We start from the raw sequence: 17,715 nt of genomic DNA, 5'->3' as shown, positions 1-17,715 counted from the left end.
ATCTGTTGATTGTTCTGTGCCTTTTAAAATGCAGCTTCTCGGGCTGGAGAGATGGCTCAGAGGTTAAGAGCACTGACTGCTCTTCCAGAGGTCCTGAGTTCAATTCCCAGCAACCACATGGTGGCTCACAACCATCCGTTATGAGATCTGGTGCCCTCTTCTGGTGTGCAGGGATACATGGAAGCAGCATGTTGTATGCATAATAAATAAATAAAATCTTTAAAAAAAATGTAGCTTCTCATTGACATCCCCAACAGAATTTTGGGGAGTCTTTCTTTTAGACTAGATTGAGGTGTAATTGATATACAGTCAATGGCACACATTTAAAATGTACAATATGATGATTTTTTTTGTTTGTATACCCACCTGAAGCCATTGCAAAACCAAGGTACTGAACTGTTCAAAGTGGTCTTCTGCCTTTGGTAATGTCACCCTTCTGTTGCCTTACTGCCTTCCAGGTGGCCCATGCCCTGTCACTGTGCATTAGCTTGCATCTCCTGAAATTTTGTAAGAGTCGAGTCACGTGGTACATGCTCTTTTTGACTGTTTTCTTTCACCTAGCATACTTTTTACATTTGGCCATGTTTTGTGTGTTGAGAATTGAATTCTTTTCTATGGCTGGATGACAGTTCATCACAAGGATACAAAAGGACAAGTTGGAGCTGGAGATCCAGCCCTTGCAACTCTTCAATAGGACAGCAGTTAGGTTCCCAGCACCCACATAGGACAACCCATAACCCTCTGTACCTCCAGCTTCAGGGAATTTGACTCCCATTTGTGGCCTCAGTGAACACTATACTCATGTGTACTTACCCACACACAGACATAGACATACACATAATTAAAAATGAAATAAAATCTTTTTAAAAATGGATGTTGACACTTGGGGACTTTAAATTTTTTATTTATTTGAGTTTCAGGGTGTCTTCAATTTTAAAAGAGTTTACTATAGGAGTGGGTTTATTTTCTGAAAGTGTATTTTGGAAAAAAAAAACTCAAATATTTGTTTAGCATTTATTTGTCCCCATGTTTTCACTTAGTCAAATCACTGAGGGAATGTGTTCATTGCCTGCTGTGTCTGTTATATGCCAGGCTGGGTGGCACTTTCTGGGCAAAAGGAAGTTACATCCCAGCTGGTAGCTGATTGGCTCATGAAACCCGATCGGTAGTGACACCTCGTCATCTATGTGATGTGGACTGAGAGTTTACACATGATCTGTCATCATTGTCAATCTGCTAAGATCTTGCTCCTGGCTCTTCCTTTGGAAAGGAATGACCTTTCTTTGCTACCCTGTAGGACAGGCCTGTAGATATGCCTCCTATGTGCTGGGTTCATGCATGTTAGGCATGTGCTCTGCCACTAAACTTCATCTTCCCAACCCCTGCCTGTGCCTTTACTTTTTTAAACTTTGAGACAGGGGTCTTACTAAGTTGCCTGGGCTGGCTCTAGACTTTGAATCATCATTCTTCTGCCTCCCAAGAGGCTGTCTGGTATTACAAGCCTATACCAACAGGCCTGGTAAAAGGTGAGAATTTCAAGCAAGTGTGGCAGAACTTGGCAAGTCTGTGAAGGGCATTGTGTCCCTTTTCAGCCTGATCTCATAGCTGCTTACACCATTTAAAAAGAAAAAGCCAAAGAAATTGACCCCAGATGCTGATGTTTCTAGAACATTCTCACATCTCCTGATCTTGTTCGAGGAATAACTCTGAAATTCAAGAGTGGCTGCTTAGTCTCACGTTGGGTGGTATTTTCTAGAACGTGAGTGAAAAGTAACCTGTGGCACTTACGCCAGTGTACACTGCACAGGTGAGGAAGGGTCTGTGTGAGAAGTCTCTCAAATGGCCCCCTCTTACTGATGAGGAAACTTCCTGGGAGATAGGAAACCTTGCTTAAAGTACCCGCCAAGTAGCAAGGAGAGAAACCTAATTTAGAACCCAGGTCCCAGGCCTCAGCCCCATCCATGTTCCCACTATATCTGCCTGCACACTGACAGCATTACACAGTGGAAGCTGGGCTTCCTGTTTGCTGTTCATAGTTTGAAACTCTGCTGTCCTTTGCCATTGTGACCTCTGGATGACAGTGAGCCTTTCTCAACTTCATGATTTTCTTTTGGAAAATACAGGCCTTGTCCCACTGAATTAATGTATTTAAAGAACTTTATTTATAAGTAGTTGGCATGATATTCGCTTATGTAAAGCAGATGCTCTGAGGTATCTCTTTAAGGAGGTGAGGTAGGAAAAGCTAGTTCCCAAAGAGCCTGAAACAAAACAGGATTGTTTGTAGTCCTTGATCTCAAGCAAAGGAAGTTGGGATGACACAAGCACATAGTAGGCACTTTAATAGAGACAGACCTGTTAACCAAGCTCTCTTTCTCCAACAGGTGATTGGGGCAGCCAACTGGTCAGTGGTAGGGAGGTTGGAGGGCTGGTTCTTCATGGCTCAAGCCGAAGGGTCAGTCCAGTCCAAGGAGAAGCCGGTGTTTGGGGCCCTTCCCATGTAGTGTCTGTGTTTTGTGTTGTGCAGAGGGTAACTTCCCAAAGAAGCAGATGCTTCCATGGCAGGAGGGTGGGGGCAAGCATGGGCCATGTTCTCTCTTCAGGAAAAGCCAGTAGCTACCTCCTTAAGAGGTGTGGGGACGACTGGGTTAGAATTTGGTGACAAGCTCCTCCGTTTCCCCTCCTATCCAGCCCAGGTAAATGAACATTGGGTAATGTGGGGTGCACTGGGTACCACCCTGCTTGTCTCAGGTGGAGTTCAGAGGAAGGGCTTGGGTTGGGAAGAAAGGAGGGCATCTTTCTCATTTCACTTACCACTTTCTTCCCAGCCTCTGAGGTTCTCTCAGCTGGCGTTTAACACTCCTTCCACTGTTAGGAACAACCGCAGCCCTGCAGTGCACAGTAGGGTTCCAGAGGCTGTTCTCTGGGCCTGAGCCAAGCAGCTGGTGTTCCTGATTGACAGGCTGCAGTGATAAAAGGCCTGTAGCAGGATGCATGGGGGGTGAGTGGTACCTTGCAAAGGGAGCCTCTACTCTTTGTGGCCTCAGCCACTTGTGGAGTTGCCTCAATGTATGCAATTCTTGCTGGGACATTTGATGATTTTAGGTTACAGCTTCCTGGAGTAAAGGAAAGCATCACAGCTCCTTCTGTGGTAGACATCTATCTACTCATGGCCTCATTTTCCTCATGAAGAAACAACAAACATGGTGATGTTGAAATGCCTCCTGCTCCAAAGTCCCATGGTTCCTGAAATTTGGAGTATCTCCCAGGGTTCCTTTATGCTCAGTCTCACACCAGGTCTGATCCCACCAAAGCCAGCCATGGCTATGAGCTTCTCTGACCTGTCTTATCACTTCAAGAGCCTGGACTTGAGGCTAGCCACTGTGAGGCCTGTTCTCTTCTCTGGTGTGAGGTAGCCTCAGCTCCAGGAAGTAGTTAGTATTAGTTTGGTCCTCCTATACACAGGCTGATTGACAGGTTTGGTTGCTATTACTGATGCTGGGCTTTTGATTTCTTTGGGTTTTTGCTTTTGTCCTGCCGAGTAGTGGAAGTCCCAAAGCGCCCCTGTCAACATGTTGTCCCACATACAGTGAAGAGAAAGGCCATTCTGTAGGTGTCCTCAGTCGGTCCTCATTTGCTTTGCTGTTGTGGATGATTCCCTGTCTCAGGCCCTGAGTGGCAGACATGCTACAAAGTAGTCTCTCTCCCTGGTACTTGGAAAACCAGAAAGTGCAAAGTCACTAGAGACCTTGAACCAGTTGCTTTTGGACCAGACGGCCCACAGTTAGAGACTAATGCTTCAGTGGGTATCATACCCTGAGGGAAAACACCATGCACTCCTTCTAGGGAGGACCTGCCCCTTGTGCCTGGCACTCACGCCTGCTCTAGGATGCTGCTCCAGAAGGCTGTGCTTTCTAGGCTATTGAATCTGTTGCTGATGAAACATCCAGTTGATGATACCAATTAGGTAGATGAAGTGCAAGGCCCCCTGTAACCATCCTTGACAGGAACAGAAGTTTCTAAAGAGACACTTGTGCCCTTCCCTTTGGTGATCAGGCTATTGATACAACAGACCCCAAGGAATTGGCATTTCCCAGAGGTCTCAGGCTGGGAGAATGAAGAGGCTGAAGCCTGGTGCCAACCAGAGGAGGAAAAGTTGTCATACTGTTGTGACAGCTGTCAGACCACCTTGCTGGAGAGCAGAGTTGATGATAGATCAGTGGCAGGCGGCACCACACGCTGAGCAGGGATGTTTAGCTGTGTATTTATCTTGCCTGCTGTTTAAATCTAAACCTCATGTCAGGTCCCTGAAGAAGGACTGGGGAAGGGATGTCACTGGACATCTTTGTTCCTCTTCCCAGTGTGATCACATTGAAGAAATCTTTCTCTTCATTCACTTCTCACATCTCTTTGGTTGGCTGTTATGACTGGGTATCTGAGTCTAGCTGGTCAGGCCTGCCAGGGCCCAGGCTTTGACCTTACCACCTCTACTAGCTTGTCCAATGTCTACCCCCACCTTAGCCACAGGTGGCTTTGTCCGTCTGGCATGGCAAGTGACTCAGGCAAGTTTCCCCATTCAAAAGAATTGCAGCCTCCAGCGCTTCCCTGCTGCCCTCTCCCTGCCTTTGCTAGATGACCAACACCCATTTCTGTCACTCCTTTGCTGTTTTAGACCAGCTTCTTGTTGAGGGAACATTTCTGGTGGCAGCCTGTTGTTGTGTGTCTGTGGATTCTTTAGACTTGACTGGCTACAGGGTGGCCTAAGGTCTGTGTGTATCTCCTACATCTTCTGAGACGTGGCGTGTAGCCTGCTGTTCAAGCACAGAGTTTTAGTAATCTGGGATGGCATTCTTCTGATATGACCCTGAGTCTACCCTTCCAGGTCCAGGAGAAGGTTGCCGGAGTCTCCTTGCCCATCAGGAGCTCCTGGCTTAGATGAGCAGGAAGTTGGATCACATAAGGCCATGAGAGCTAAGTTAAGTGGTGGAGGTAGTAGGGGTTTTCAGAAGCAGGGGAGGAGAGTGGAGGGAGGCCAGTGAGCAGGAAGAACTGCAGGATGGGATGCTGTGGAGGCCTTAGTGTGCAATGGGCAGTTTGAGAAAGAACAGTGTGTCCTGGAGCTGGAGGTGTGAGGGTTGCCTTGAACTCACTCCGCTTTTCGTTGTGGCTGCTTCAGGAACTCAGGTTTTGACCAAGAATCTGTTTAGCCTAGGAGGCCAGCTTACAGGGGATGGCATTGTCATCTTCCTTCCTACAGATTGTGCAGCAGGCTGGCTGAGGCCTCTGTGTTTGGAACTCCTGTCTTCCTGCCTGGAGGGGTGCTGTCAGAGGTCAGGTTGCCCCAGTAAACCAGAGCCTTTTATTTAGGTACAATTGAAGTCCGTTCCCTTAGACAGAAAAGAATGCCTGTGGCTGTGTTAACTCTGCCCGGCCCTGTGAAGCCTGGGCTGTACAGGATCTTGATTTTACTACCAATTAGGATGGAAACTGCTCTGAAAAGCTTTGATTAAAAAAAATGGCAGAAAAAAAATGGGGGCTGGAGAGATGGCTCAGCAGTTAAGAGCACTGACTGTTCTTCCAGAGGTCCTGAGTTCAATTCCCAGCAACCACATGGTGGCTCACAACTGCCTTGAATGAGATCTGCATGCAGGCAGAAGACTGTATACATCAAAAATAAACAAAATCTTAAAACAAACAAACAAAAAATGGCATGTAGGTGGAATGCTGGTGATGAGGTCCCATAATCACCACATTGTCTATAGGTGAAAGTAGCCCCTTACTGAACTTTGTGGTACTTAACTTTACGTAGAAATCAATCATTTCCAAGGCTGGAGAGATTCGAGTTCACATTCCATCACTCATATTAGGTGGCTCGCAGTCTGTAATTCCAGGTCCAAAGGACTCAGTACCCTCTTTTCCAGACACTCACACACATGTGGCACACACTGACAAACAAGCAAATAAGAAATCTTACAGAATTGATTATTTATCTCTCCTTCCTTATTTCCAGTTCCCCAACTCCCCCACCCACCCACCCACACACTCTTGCTTATTTCCCATTCCTATAGCCAAATTGGAAGGTTTGAGAAACTTAAAGGTGCTCATGTAGCTCAGTGGTAGAACACTTGCTTGCCTAGCATGCACAAGGCTGAACATTCCATTTCTGTTGCGGGCAAAAGAAGGCCCACAGGGCTGGCTGTAGCTGAGTGGGAAAGCACATGCATGAGGCACTGGGGCAAGGGAAGGAGACTCCCAAAGACTTTTGGGCCTCTTCATAAAGTAGGGAACAGTGCCTTGGGGTGTGTGTGGCTCAGTGGGCAGAGTGCTTGCTTAGCATGTGTGAAGCCATGGCAGAAAGAATGGGGATTGTCTCTTTTCCCAGATGTGTTGTTTGGATATTGCTAAGAGTGTTGCAAAACAGGAGCTGGGGGAGCCCTTGTCCCTGGCCACCTCTCTGTGTGAGTGTCACTGCGTCACACAGCACACACTTAACTTGTCCTGTTGTACTTGGGGTCCCTGCGTTACCTCTCTGGCTGATGACTCATAAAACATTGGAAGTCAAAATTGTGCAATCAACACAACACCTCATTTGCCCCCCCCTCCCACCCAGCCCTACTCTTTAATCACAAATGCCACCTTGTATTTTCTCTTTACTTTTTGGGAACTGTAAGGTTGTCTAGAACTAGGCAGACAGTTGGCCTCCATCTTTACTTGGTTCTGCTTGTCCTACTAAGGGCCTCATCTCAGAGGGAAGGAAGGAAGGAAGGAAGGAAGGAAGGAAGGAAAGAAAGAAAGAAAGAAAGAAAGAAAGAAAGAAAGAAAGAAAAATCCAACCTCTGAGCATGTAGTTTGCCCCCTCAGAAGTGACTCCTGTCTTGACTCAGGCAAACCTCAGGGAGGTGGGAGGCTGGAGAACTGGGAAAGGAGGTGTGTGAGAGAAGATTTAGCTTGTTACTGGCTTCTGCTTCATTCGAGAAAGTGTGTGTGTGGGGGGGGGCGGCAAGGGAGGGAAATGAGACTAAGAATCCTGCCAGCAGAATTGCTTGTTTGGTGAAGTGAGCTGACATTGAAGTTCACTGGCAGAGGAGATTTGAGAAATGGCCCTTATGGGGAAGTCGCTGTCAGTGTCCTGCCTTGTTTTGAAGAGAGCAAAGAGAGGCCTCTATCCCCAGGTCGTTAGGAGTGGAAGGCCCACCAGGGTTTGAGACCCTCTGACAATGGCTAGACTTCTCAGCTCTTTCATTTCTTTCATTTATTGTGGAGTTCCACTTTTGAGTGGACACACATCTTTCTCCGAATAACCACTTTTGTGTCTGTTGTGTCATGGTCATAAGAAAAAGCGATTCTTTTTTTGTATAGGCCTCAGGCTGGTGCTTTATTTTATTCTGTCAAACTGATGATGCCAACTAACCCATTTCCCAGAGGGCATTTTGGAAGCTGTGTGTCTTGGGGCTGGTCTGAGCAGAGATGAGCTGCCCAGAGTGAGGCCTAAGTTATGTAGAATGAGAAGTGTCCAACAAGTGACCAGGACACTCCCCTTCTGACTTCCTCTGGTTTATGGAGGATGCTTTGGGGTTTTTTGTTATGGGGGAGGGGAGGGCTGTGTGAAAAGCTGGTGTAAAGTGCTGTTAGTCTCAGTCTGTCAGGTTGGCAAGGGCTGGAGCATCCTGTGTGCTCTGTGAGTTATCTCAAAGATCAATGGGCCATCTTAGTCCCAATTCTGGAAGCTAGTGCAAGCAGTGGATCTTTCTAACACAGCAAAATGCCTGTGCAGATGGTTCTGAGGGCGTTCCTTTGACTTGCAGTGAGCAGAATTAGTTTGATTCTTAGCAGCATCCTCCATAGCTAGAAAGGTCTGCAGTCCTGACAGTACCGAAGAGCTGCATACTGGTTGATGTCGTACTAGGAGGGAATGCCAGCTTATAGAAAGCAAAACTGAAGAAGGTCTCTGATGAATCACCTCTCTGATGAATCGACAATAGACCATGCTGTCCTGATGTTCTTGGTGACTTTGGATGTCACCTAACACCATATATAGTTTTCACTTGAAAATAAGAATAAGGCCCCCATCCCAACACACCCAGGGCCATTCATTGTATTCCATGACAACTGCTGGGACAGGGTCTGCTCTGAGGTTTCCATTGTACCTGTTTCCTTCAACCTGCGTCCACCTGTAGGCTTGCCCTTAGCCCAGGGCTCTGCAGGGGAGTGGAGAAGCAGACACCTCTGATGCTGCTCATGTCTAGATTTTCCTTTGAGGCCAGGGTGCTACTGAATGTTGTACAGGGCACAGAAAGTGATGACATCATCCCTCTTCTCCTCATTCCACTGCCACCCATGTCCATAGTGCCAATATATGGGAAGCTGGTCTTGTTTTACTCACAGCCAGTATCTAAGTTTCTGTTGATCACCCTCCTCTTGTTCAGAAAAGCCATACCCTGAGCCCACCTGCAGGATACCCCAAGGATCAGAGGATCAGTCTGTGTGTGGGGTCCAGCTCTCCCGGGAGAGCAAGACCAGGTCCCAGGATTTCTGGGGTGGTCCTTTGCATAGAAGGAAAATTCTGGTATGAGTACTTCAAGAGTCACAAATAGAGAGGTACCACATTGATTGCCCATAGCCCCAAAGTCACACAAGACCAATGCAAGGAGCTGTTTAAGCTACCAGCACCTCACCCCCACCCCCCCACCCCCCCGTTATCTGATGTGAGCATCTAAGCCAAACCGAGAGTCACTTAGCTTTGCTCTTTGGACCAGAAAGAATAAAAGAGACAAAAATAAAACCCACAGATAATGCAAAACTCAAGAAAAAGAAAAATGTAAATTTCTATAAATCAGTTGAAGCTCAGAAGTGTGGTGGGGATTACATTGTGCAGACAAATGGGTGTTCCAGCTGGCACAGGCACGGCCTGGGAATTGTGTGGATAGGTGTGGTTTTCACTGGCAGATCCAAAATGGGAAAGAGCCTTTTCCTGCTTATACAAAAATGTAGCAGGTTTTGGGAAAACTGTGAAGAGTAAACCAAAATGCTATGGGTGATGGAAGGTTGGCCCTGGGATGAATGTCTGTTGGGGGATGTCCTTCTGTATGCTGTGAATAGTTTCTCTTATTGGGCTATGAATGAAGCTGTTTCGACCAATGGACAGGCAGGATGTAGGTAGGCAGGAAGATAGGCGGGGCTATCAGACTAGGAGAATTCTGGGAAGAGGAATGCAGAGGTGAGTCCCCAGAGAGATGCCATGTAGCTGCGGAGAGAGCAAGAGGACCAGGCATCACAGGTAAGCCAAGACTATGTGGAGTTACAAAGATTAATAGTTATGGGTTATTAATTAAGAGAGAGCTAACCAATAAGAAGCCGAAGCCATTGGCCAAGCAGTTTATAATTAATATTAGTCTCTGTATGTTTATTTGGGACTAAACGGCTGCGGGACTGGGTGGGAATGAAACTTCCATCTACAAATGCCCTACTGTTGACAACTTCAAAAACTTAACAGGAACATTTAGAGTCAGTTTGTTCTTCTTGTAGATGAGCCCTGAAGGCCCAGAGGAAAGTCATTCTCCACACACTAAAGATTAAGTCGTGGTGGAATGGCTAAAGCTTGCTTGGTCATGAAGCTGAGATCAGGGCGTGCGGGTGAATCACACAAGTGGCATGTGAACTCAGGGGTGGGGGTGCATAGTCAGCCTCTCAGAAGAGGAAGGAATTGGTACTTGCAGGTTGAGTGAGAAGACCAATGGCAGAGTCAGTGTATTAGTCAGCGAGTGCTGTGTAATAATCCATGCCAATCCCCCAGCAGGCCATGGGGCAGCAGCCACCCACTACTTCATGGTGCTAGCAGAGGTACAGGGGAGCAGGAGGAAGTCCACAGTGACTTTGTGCCTCTGCTGATACCCCATTGTCCAGGAGAAGTCAAGGGACAAGATGGTGCTCATACCCCATGATAGAAGGAGTGGCGGAGCCACAGGGCAGGGTAATTGGGACAGATGCCATGGTTGCCAGTGACTGCACTTCAGCATTGCCTCTTGGATATGTGGATGTTGGTGATGTACACACATGAGGTAGGATCATTAGAAGGCAGAGCCGTGATGTCCATCACTGTTGCTGTTGGTACTCCACAGGATAACTAAAAAGAAAGCACATCCCTGTGAGAAGCCAGAGTTCAGTAGTGAGAGAGCCGGCGAGAGGAAGGGAGGCCAGCACTTTCTTCAGATTTTCTCACCTCCAGGCCCAGGCTTCTGAGATGTGATTGGAGTTCAATAGTGGTTTGAGAAGAGATGAGAAGTTGTCCTCAGGGTGATGGAGCCTGTGCTAGCAAAAAAACCACCCTTCAACTCTTATGCCACCCCTGTTTTCAGCACTGGTCTGGGCTTGAGTCTGTCTCTGCCTTCCATGAGCTCTGTGGCTGTAGGCAAGGGCCCTAGAAGTCAGAGCTAGGCAGTAGCAGGGGTTCACGGCTGGTTGCTGTGTTGTTTTCTCACATAGCAGTGGGTCTGGTTCTGGTCCGTGCTGAATAGGTACTGACATGTTTCTGGAATTTGTGTGTTCTGTTCCTGACTTGTGACCCCTTGCCATTCCCCACATGGCTGTTGGATTATAGATAGGAGTAGTATTGGCTTTAGGTAGACCCCAGCCCAGCCCTCTCTCCAAAGCAGTATTATGGCCAACTTTGTCCTCACCATCACTCCAGCCTCTGGCATGTCCACATCCTTGGCTGGGGCTCCCACCACCATTTTGGGACACTTTACGGGTCTTATTTGGAGCCAATGGGAGGAAGCTTCATTTCCTGCCACAGGAAATTGTTTGGCTGGGGAAGAATTATGTTCAAAGATTAAAACCTTCTGTCCAGGGAGCTGGAGGGAGATTTAGAGAAAGATGTTTGGGGGTCAACCATGAGAAGACACTGGGTGGGGAAGAGAACTCAGTCATAATTGGGGAGCAGGTCTAGAGTGGCTCCTTGGGATTGCCCTCTCTTCAGTCTGTAGGCTGCTGGGAAGAAGGTCTGGTTTAGAGAGAGAAGCTGGTCATGAGTGCAGCCTTTCCTGTGACTGAGCATGCTCATGGCAATATGAGCTCAGAATGAGGACTTAATTACTGGATTTGCTTAATGGGCCCCAAGCCATGCCCCGGGAGGGCGTGTCCTGGAAATATCGGCTGTGTTAAATCCAGCAGCTGGAAATGCCCAGTTCACTCATACTGTTTGGTAAGTGTCGGTGTGCATTTTGAGTGGGACAGAGGGAGGGACAAGAGGAGGGAGGAACAGTACAGACTTTGAACCAAGAGGAGTTGTCACAATTGTCTCTGAAGAAGTGAATGAGATGCCTTTGCCATCTTGAGATATATGTAGATTTTATGGCTTAGAAGCAGGGACATAGATGACTTCTTGAAAATCCTGTCAGATCACTGGTGGTCATGTGCTCAAGAGCTGTAGAGTGACTGTCTTCCAGTCAGGAGAGGTGGCCTCTGGCTGCAGCCCTGGTACAGACTCTGTGCTTTGGAGTGGTCTAGGGAGTTAGATGTTATGAGCCAGGAGTACTGGAGACTTACTTTATGAACCATGAAGCATGGTGCTGGTGGGGACAACCTAAGAGGAATCTGGAACAGTCACATGAAAGGAACAGGCAGGCACCAGGGAGACAGGGGACCCCATAGGGGTTGTTCCTGTTATGCTCCTGGATCACCCAAGCCAGGAAGGCCTGGATTCTGAGCACCTATGCTCCTTCCTTAGCCAGGCATCAGGCATAGGAGTGAGGCAGTGCAGAGCCTCAGTGCTCCTGTAGCAAGCTGCTGCTGTCTCATGTGTTCTCACTGTGCCTGGGGCTGCATGGACTGTCACCTAGGCCTCCCCAGAGTCTGGCGATGGTGCTTGTAGTTCAGACAAACTACGAAGGCTAAGGTTTTAAGTGGTTTGTTCAAGTTAATAGAAGTTGCTGAACACAGAAATAGCAAATCAGGCCTAGCCAGGTCCAAAGTCTTTGCCTCCCTCCCCTTGGAATTGTGGTTTAATTTACAAATAAACTGCACATACCTAAAGTGTGCTGTTTGGTAAATTTCAGCATGTATCTGTCTGTAAAACCACCACAGTCAAGATAACAAATAGAACCTGTATTCTACCAAGGTCTCCCTTGGCCTTGCTAAATCCCTCCCTTCCATCCCTGCATGCATGCATCACCTTCCCAGACAGCTGCTACCTTAAGTTAGTTACACTATAGTTTGCTGGGCATGGTGGTGATGCATGTCTGTAGTCCTAGCACTTAGGAGGTTGAGGCAAAAGGATTGCACAAGTTTGATCTGGCCTGGGGGCTGTATCGTATCAGCCATTATCAAAGCTAGAGTGACAGCTGTGTCAAAATACAAACTAAACAATTACAATTTTACATGAAAAGAATGACCCAGTTTCTTTCACTCTTAACATCAATCTGTGCATTGCACCATAGGCCAATAGCTTTTTTATTGTCAGTCATCCTTTGTGTGGACATATCAAAGTATTTAGGTGCTTGTACATTTGTGGGCATACTGTTTTGTTTCTCTTGGGGAATGCTTAGAAGCAGAACAGGTAGATCCTATGGTAGGTATCGGTGGCTTGAATGTGAAATGTACCCTGTAGGTTCACATGTCTGCACACTGGGTCCCAAGCTTTGATAGCACTGGAAGGATATGGAACCTTTAGGAGGCAGAGCTCCACTAGAGGAAGTAAGTTCCCAGAGGCATAGCCAAGGCATTATAGCTTAGCCCCACTTCCTGTTCATTCCCCTTCCTGAGTGCAGATGCAGTATGTCCAGCTGACTTACGGCTCCCGCTGCTGTGTCTTCTCTGCAAGGATGGGTTGTAGGTCTCTGGAAGCCAAAATATGCTATTTCTTCCTGAGGTTGCTTTTATCAGGGTATTTTATTACAACTAATTAACCAAGACAAAAGCTAGTACCAGGAGCGGGGTGCAGCCCATTAATGGTCGGAAGTCAAAGAAGCAGGCGCTCAAAGCAGCTGGTCACAGTATAGACACAGTCAGGAAGAAGACAGATGAATATTGTGCCTGGCTCATATTTTAAATAGTCCAGGATCTCATCCCAGAGAATGGTGCTACCCACAGTGGGTTGATCTTCCATCTCAATTAACCCAATCGGGATAATCCCCCACAGGTATACACGGAGACCCACCTCCCAGAGGATTCTGTTTGTCAAGTTGTCAAGAGCTGAGTACAATTCCATTAGAGAATTTCTGGGGAGGGGGGCAGTGGTCCAAGCCTCTGGAGCTCTGGTCTGCATTGTATTGCAGATGCTAGCTGATTTGCTATTGAATGGCATAACCTCAGTGGAGAATGTCCCCTAGTTTTGCATCTCTACAGAACTAAGCATTTGAATAGGCCTGGACCAGGGCAGAGGGCTAGGTTGATGAGTGAGGAGGACCGAGGGTTAGGAGGTGTTGGTGGTGAGGTCTGGAGGGGTAGAGAATGTGGAGAGAGATGTGCTGATAAGGTCTAGGAAGATGGGAGAGAAATGGTCTTGGGATCAGGGAAGAATGGTTAGATTACAGCCAGGAAGATGCTGAATAAAGGAGAGACTCCAGTTTTGCAGCATGGAACTGGGCACTCTCTAAAGATGACAAGATGCCTGTGTCTGGTCTTTTATCACTGTTGGGTTGCTAGGAATTCCCAAGTCCACACTCCCCCACTCAGGCCGAACTTCGTGGCTTCCGTTGATAGTTGAGGCAGACCATCTCAATTTTTGTCAGATTATTTCATCACAGCAACTGAAAAAGAAACTATTATAGTAGGTTTCTACTTAGGACTTCTAAGGAAACTCCCCAACTGTCTCTCAGAGCCACTGTTTTCCATGATTGATGTGTAAGAGTTCCAGTTGCTCCACACTATTGCCAACACATAGCACACACAGTCCTTTCAATTACAGCTGTTCTGATAGTTGTATGGTGGCATCTCATTGTATGTAGTTACATTTTATTTTATGTGTATGAGTATTTTAGGGGCACACCTATCCATGTACCATGGTATACTCGATGGCCCAAGAAAAAGGCAACAGATCCTCTAAAACCTCTCTGTGACTGCTGGGAATCAAACCCAGGTCCTCTACAAGAATGGCAAGTGCTCTTACCTGCTGAGCAGATTTCTTTGTAGAGTTTTATTCCACTATACACTATACTTTTAAAACTAGTAATGAAATAGAACATCTTTAAATTTTTAAAATAGCATCTGTTTAAATGATTCACCTGTTGTTTTAAGATTGGGTTGTTTTTAGCATTCTTTATCCTACAAACAGAACATCTGTGAGGCATATTCTTTGCCACTGTCACCTGTTGTTTTTGTTGAAGTCTCATGCAGATCAGGAGCCTCATCCTGATTTCCAATATATCGATATATGAACTCTGATTTTTAATGGATTGTGCTTTTGGTGTAGCAGCTGAGAAGTCATTGTTCAGTCGCAGAGATTCTCCAAAGTTTTGTCTTGACATTTTTGTTTTTGTTTTTTAAGACAGAGTTTCATTGTGTAACAGCTCCGGCTGTCCTGGAACTCACTCTGTAGGCCAGGCTGCCTTGAACTCGCAGAGATCTGCCTGCCTCTGCCTCCTGAGTGCTGGGATTAAAGGTGTGCGCCGCCGCCACCACCCCCCAGCTGTCTTGACATTTTTGTTGTTTTGAGTTTTGTACTTTGATCCTCCATTTCTACAGAGGTGTAAGGTGTAGGTTGAAGTTCATTTTTCTTAGTGTGGATCTCCAGTGGGCTCAGCACCACCTGTTGAAAGATCAGCCTTTCCCAGTCGGTATGTCTTTGGACCTTCATTGAAAGTCACATGTATATGGTGACTGTTTATGGCCTTTGTTGGGTCCCATTGATATGCTGGCCAGTTTTGAGGACACTGCCACATTGCTTTGATGAGGGTAGCACTCTAGCTTTTTGGAAATGCACTTTTTGCTTTCTATACTTGTGTGGGTTTGTATGTGTAGGTATGTCTGTGGAGGCCAGAAGACAACTTTGACTGCTGTTCCTTAGGTGCTGTCTACTTTGATTTTTTTTTTTTTTTTTTTTTTTTGAGATAGGGTCTCATTGGCCTGGGTCTCACCAAGTAGAGGAGGCAGGGTTGCCACCAAGCTCTAGGGATCTGACTGTTTCTGCCTCCTCAGTACACTACTACACCCACCTTTTTCATGAGCGCTCTGGGGACTGAACTCATGTTCTTATGCCTGTGCCACAGGTGCTTTGCTGACTGGCTATCTTCCTAGCTCTCTCTGTTACTTCTAAAGTAAGATGATTACCCCCCCCACACACACACACCATCCAGGCGGGTCTCTCCACCCCATTCTTCCTCATCGCTGGCATGGCCCTTCTCTCCTGTCCCCCCACCCCCACCCCCACCCCACCAGAGAGGTGACCTTAGCATCCAGCCAGCCTTGTGTAAGGCTTCTATCATACCCTGAAGAGCCAATGTGACCACTTCCCTTACCTATTTGAGGTTCAGTAGCTTTGAAAGAAAATGAGGAGAGCTGAAGAATTGTCTGCTTCCCACTCACCCTTTCTCTCTTATTCACCGCCCAGCTCCCTTGCCTAGGGCTGGCTTAGAGAGATGACAGTCACCAGTGACACTGTGAGGAATGCTCACCAGGGGTTGGCGTTCTGTAAAGTGGTTTCCAGTAGAGTTTAGGCAACAGGGAGACTGTCCCCATTTTACAGATGCAGCAGTTGAGGGTCCTGGGACCCAGGGCTGCCTAGTCAGAAGCATGAGCCACATCTTCAGGTCCTGTGACTGCACATCTGGCTGACTTCCTTGTGTGTCTCCAGGACTAGTCTCAGACTGTCCTCTCTTGTTCGGCTCAGTAATTACTGTTTTCAGCTGTAGGGGCTCCTTGGTCTGGGCCTCATGGGAGGGAGGTAATTACATCCTTCCACATGCCCTTAGTCAGCAGCTCTCAGTCAGCCCCTGTGACCAAGCCCAGCACTGACCTCTGTCCCTCCCAGTCCAGGCCAGTGGATTGGAGATTGGTTGGACCCTCTTTGGCTCTGGTTGGCACATGTGGCCAGCCCTTCTCTTATAAAGCACTTATATAATCTGTTGGATTCAGACCCATAGGTGCCCTAGGGACAGAAGGTCAGTTTTCAATGGCTCTCTGCTAGCTTGACCCAGCTACTAGAAACATCATGTTCCTAACCCAGGGCTCCTAGGCCAAGCCTTCTTGTGGAAGGGGCAGCCCTGCCTGCATTACTCTATACTTGCCACCCCACCCTCCCAACCTGTGGGCCACCTGCAGCCAGACTTATCACAGCACTTGACTTTTTCACTCCTGTGCATGAACACAGCCCACATAAACATCTTAGAGGCCATTTACTGCTTTTACAGAAAAGTCAGACTCCTCATCAGATCAGCTGTACCTGCTATCTAGCTTCCTACTGTAGTCTTGTACTTAGCCTTCACCCTGTCCAGTGGTTGCCTCTACAGGGGCAAGACTGGTGTCATGTGTACCTGTTTGAGTGTATTTCAAGCAGGTTCCCTTCCTTGAGAGCTGCTGCTGGGAGAACTCTGGGGTCTATTGGATGCAAGGTCTCTCTTCTAGCTGGGAAGCCTTGGCCTTCCTTGGAGGACCTCCTTGCTTCTTGGGAGCTGGGACAGGACAGTGGTACTTTGATTTCTTGGTCTCTGGTGTCTGGGGGAGGAATGAACTTGAGAGTATCTGCCAGCAAACTTGAACTCCCAAGGAGCTGCTGGTGGTTGGACATGGGAGACAGCAGTCCAAACCTACTTCACTGACACCTTCTGTCCCTTCTTTGCCATGGCAGGTCACTGGATGGCCGGCTGCAAGTGTCCCATCGGAAGGGGCTTCCCCATGTTATCTACTGCCGCCTGTGGCGATGGCCTGACCTGCACAGTCACCATGAGTTACGGGCCATGGAGCTATGTGAGTTTGCCTTTAACATGAAGAAGGACGAAGTGTGCGTCAATCCGTACCACTATCAGAGAGTAGAGACACCAGGTATGTGTGTGCAGCCTTGCCTTCCCCATCCCACTGACTCTGGAGGGTCTAAAGTGCCACTGGGACTGTGACTTCGGTCCCCTGGCACTGACCCACCTCTGTTGTGTCTCCCTTGGGGACAGTTCTACCTCCAGTGTTGGTGCCACGCCACACCGAGATCCCGGCCGAGTTCCCCCCGCTGGATGACTACAGCCATTCCATCCCTGAGAACACTAACTTCCCCGCTGGCATTGAGCCCCAAAGCAATATTCCAGGTAGGCATGGGTGGCAGCACAGGCAGCCAGGAGGCAGGGATGATGCCATTTCCCCATCCTCTCCATGTCGTTGTTCATGCAGCAGGCTCGTGGGCCCTGATTCTGAACCACATCCCAGCCGGGAACCATTGGTGGCCCAAGCTCCCCTAACGATGTTTTTCTTGGCATGAAGGACCCTGTGACCCTTCTGCGGGGCCTCAGTGCCGTCATTTATTTTCAAAGCGGAAATAGCAACACTGTGTTTCTGCTCTCCCTCCCAGCCCATAGGGCTGGCACACAGGCGGGGTCCCTGAAGGGGAGGGGCTGCAGAGCATGGGGTGAGGAGTACCCTGAGCTTTGGACTGGGCATAGTGGAGCTGAGGCAGTAGATAGAATGGATTTCATTGTCACTGTGCCAGTGCTTCTAGAAGCCCCTCATTTACATGCAAATAATGTGTGAATCACTGCCAGGCACTCTGGGCATCCAGGGAAGCTGTGCTTGGCCACGCTA

General features: G+C 47.8%; 1 protein-coding gene across 4 annotated transcripts in view; it reads left to right on the top strand.

The window, feature by feature from the left end:
• The window catches only part of Smad3 (SMAD family member 3), a 117,063-nt gene that overhangs the window by 78,185 nt on the left and 21,163 nt on the right, over nucleotides 1–17,715 (top strand). For 3 of the 4 annotated variants that reach the window (XM_027414784.2, XM_035443756.1, XM_035443757.1), the window contains exons 2-3: nucleotides 16,778–16,971; nucleotides 17,094–17,225. In XM_027414784.2, coding sequence (XP_027270585.1) covers nucleotides 16,778–16,971; nucleotides 17,094–17,225 — 326 coding nt within the window. Of the gene's footprint in view, nucleotides 1–9,181; nucleotides 9,275–16,777; nucleotides 16,972–17,093; nucleotides 17,226–17,715 lie in introns of those variants that run through there. The other variant, XM_035443758.1, reaches the window with a different exon arrangement.

The sequence above is a fragment of the Cricetulus griseus genome, chromosome 4 (assembly GCF_003668045.3).
Source record: "Cricetulus griseus strain 17A/GY chromosome 4, alternate assembly CriGri-PICRH-1.0, whole genome shotgun sequence".
Taxonomy (NCBI): Eukaryota; Metazoa; Chordata; class Mammalia; order Rodentia; family Cricetidae; genus Cricetulus; species Cricetulus griseus.
This window is presented reverse-complemented; position numbering and strand designations above follow the sequence as displayed.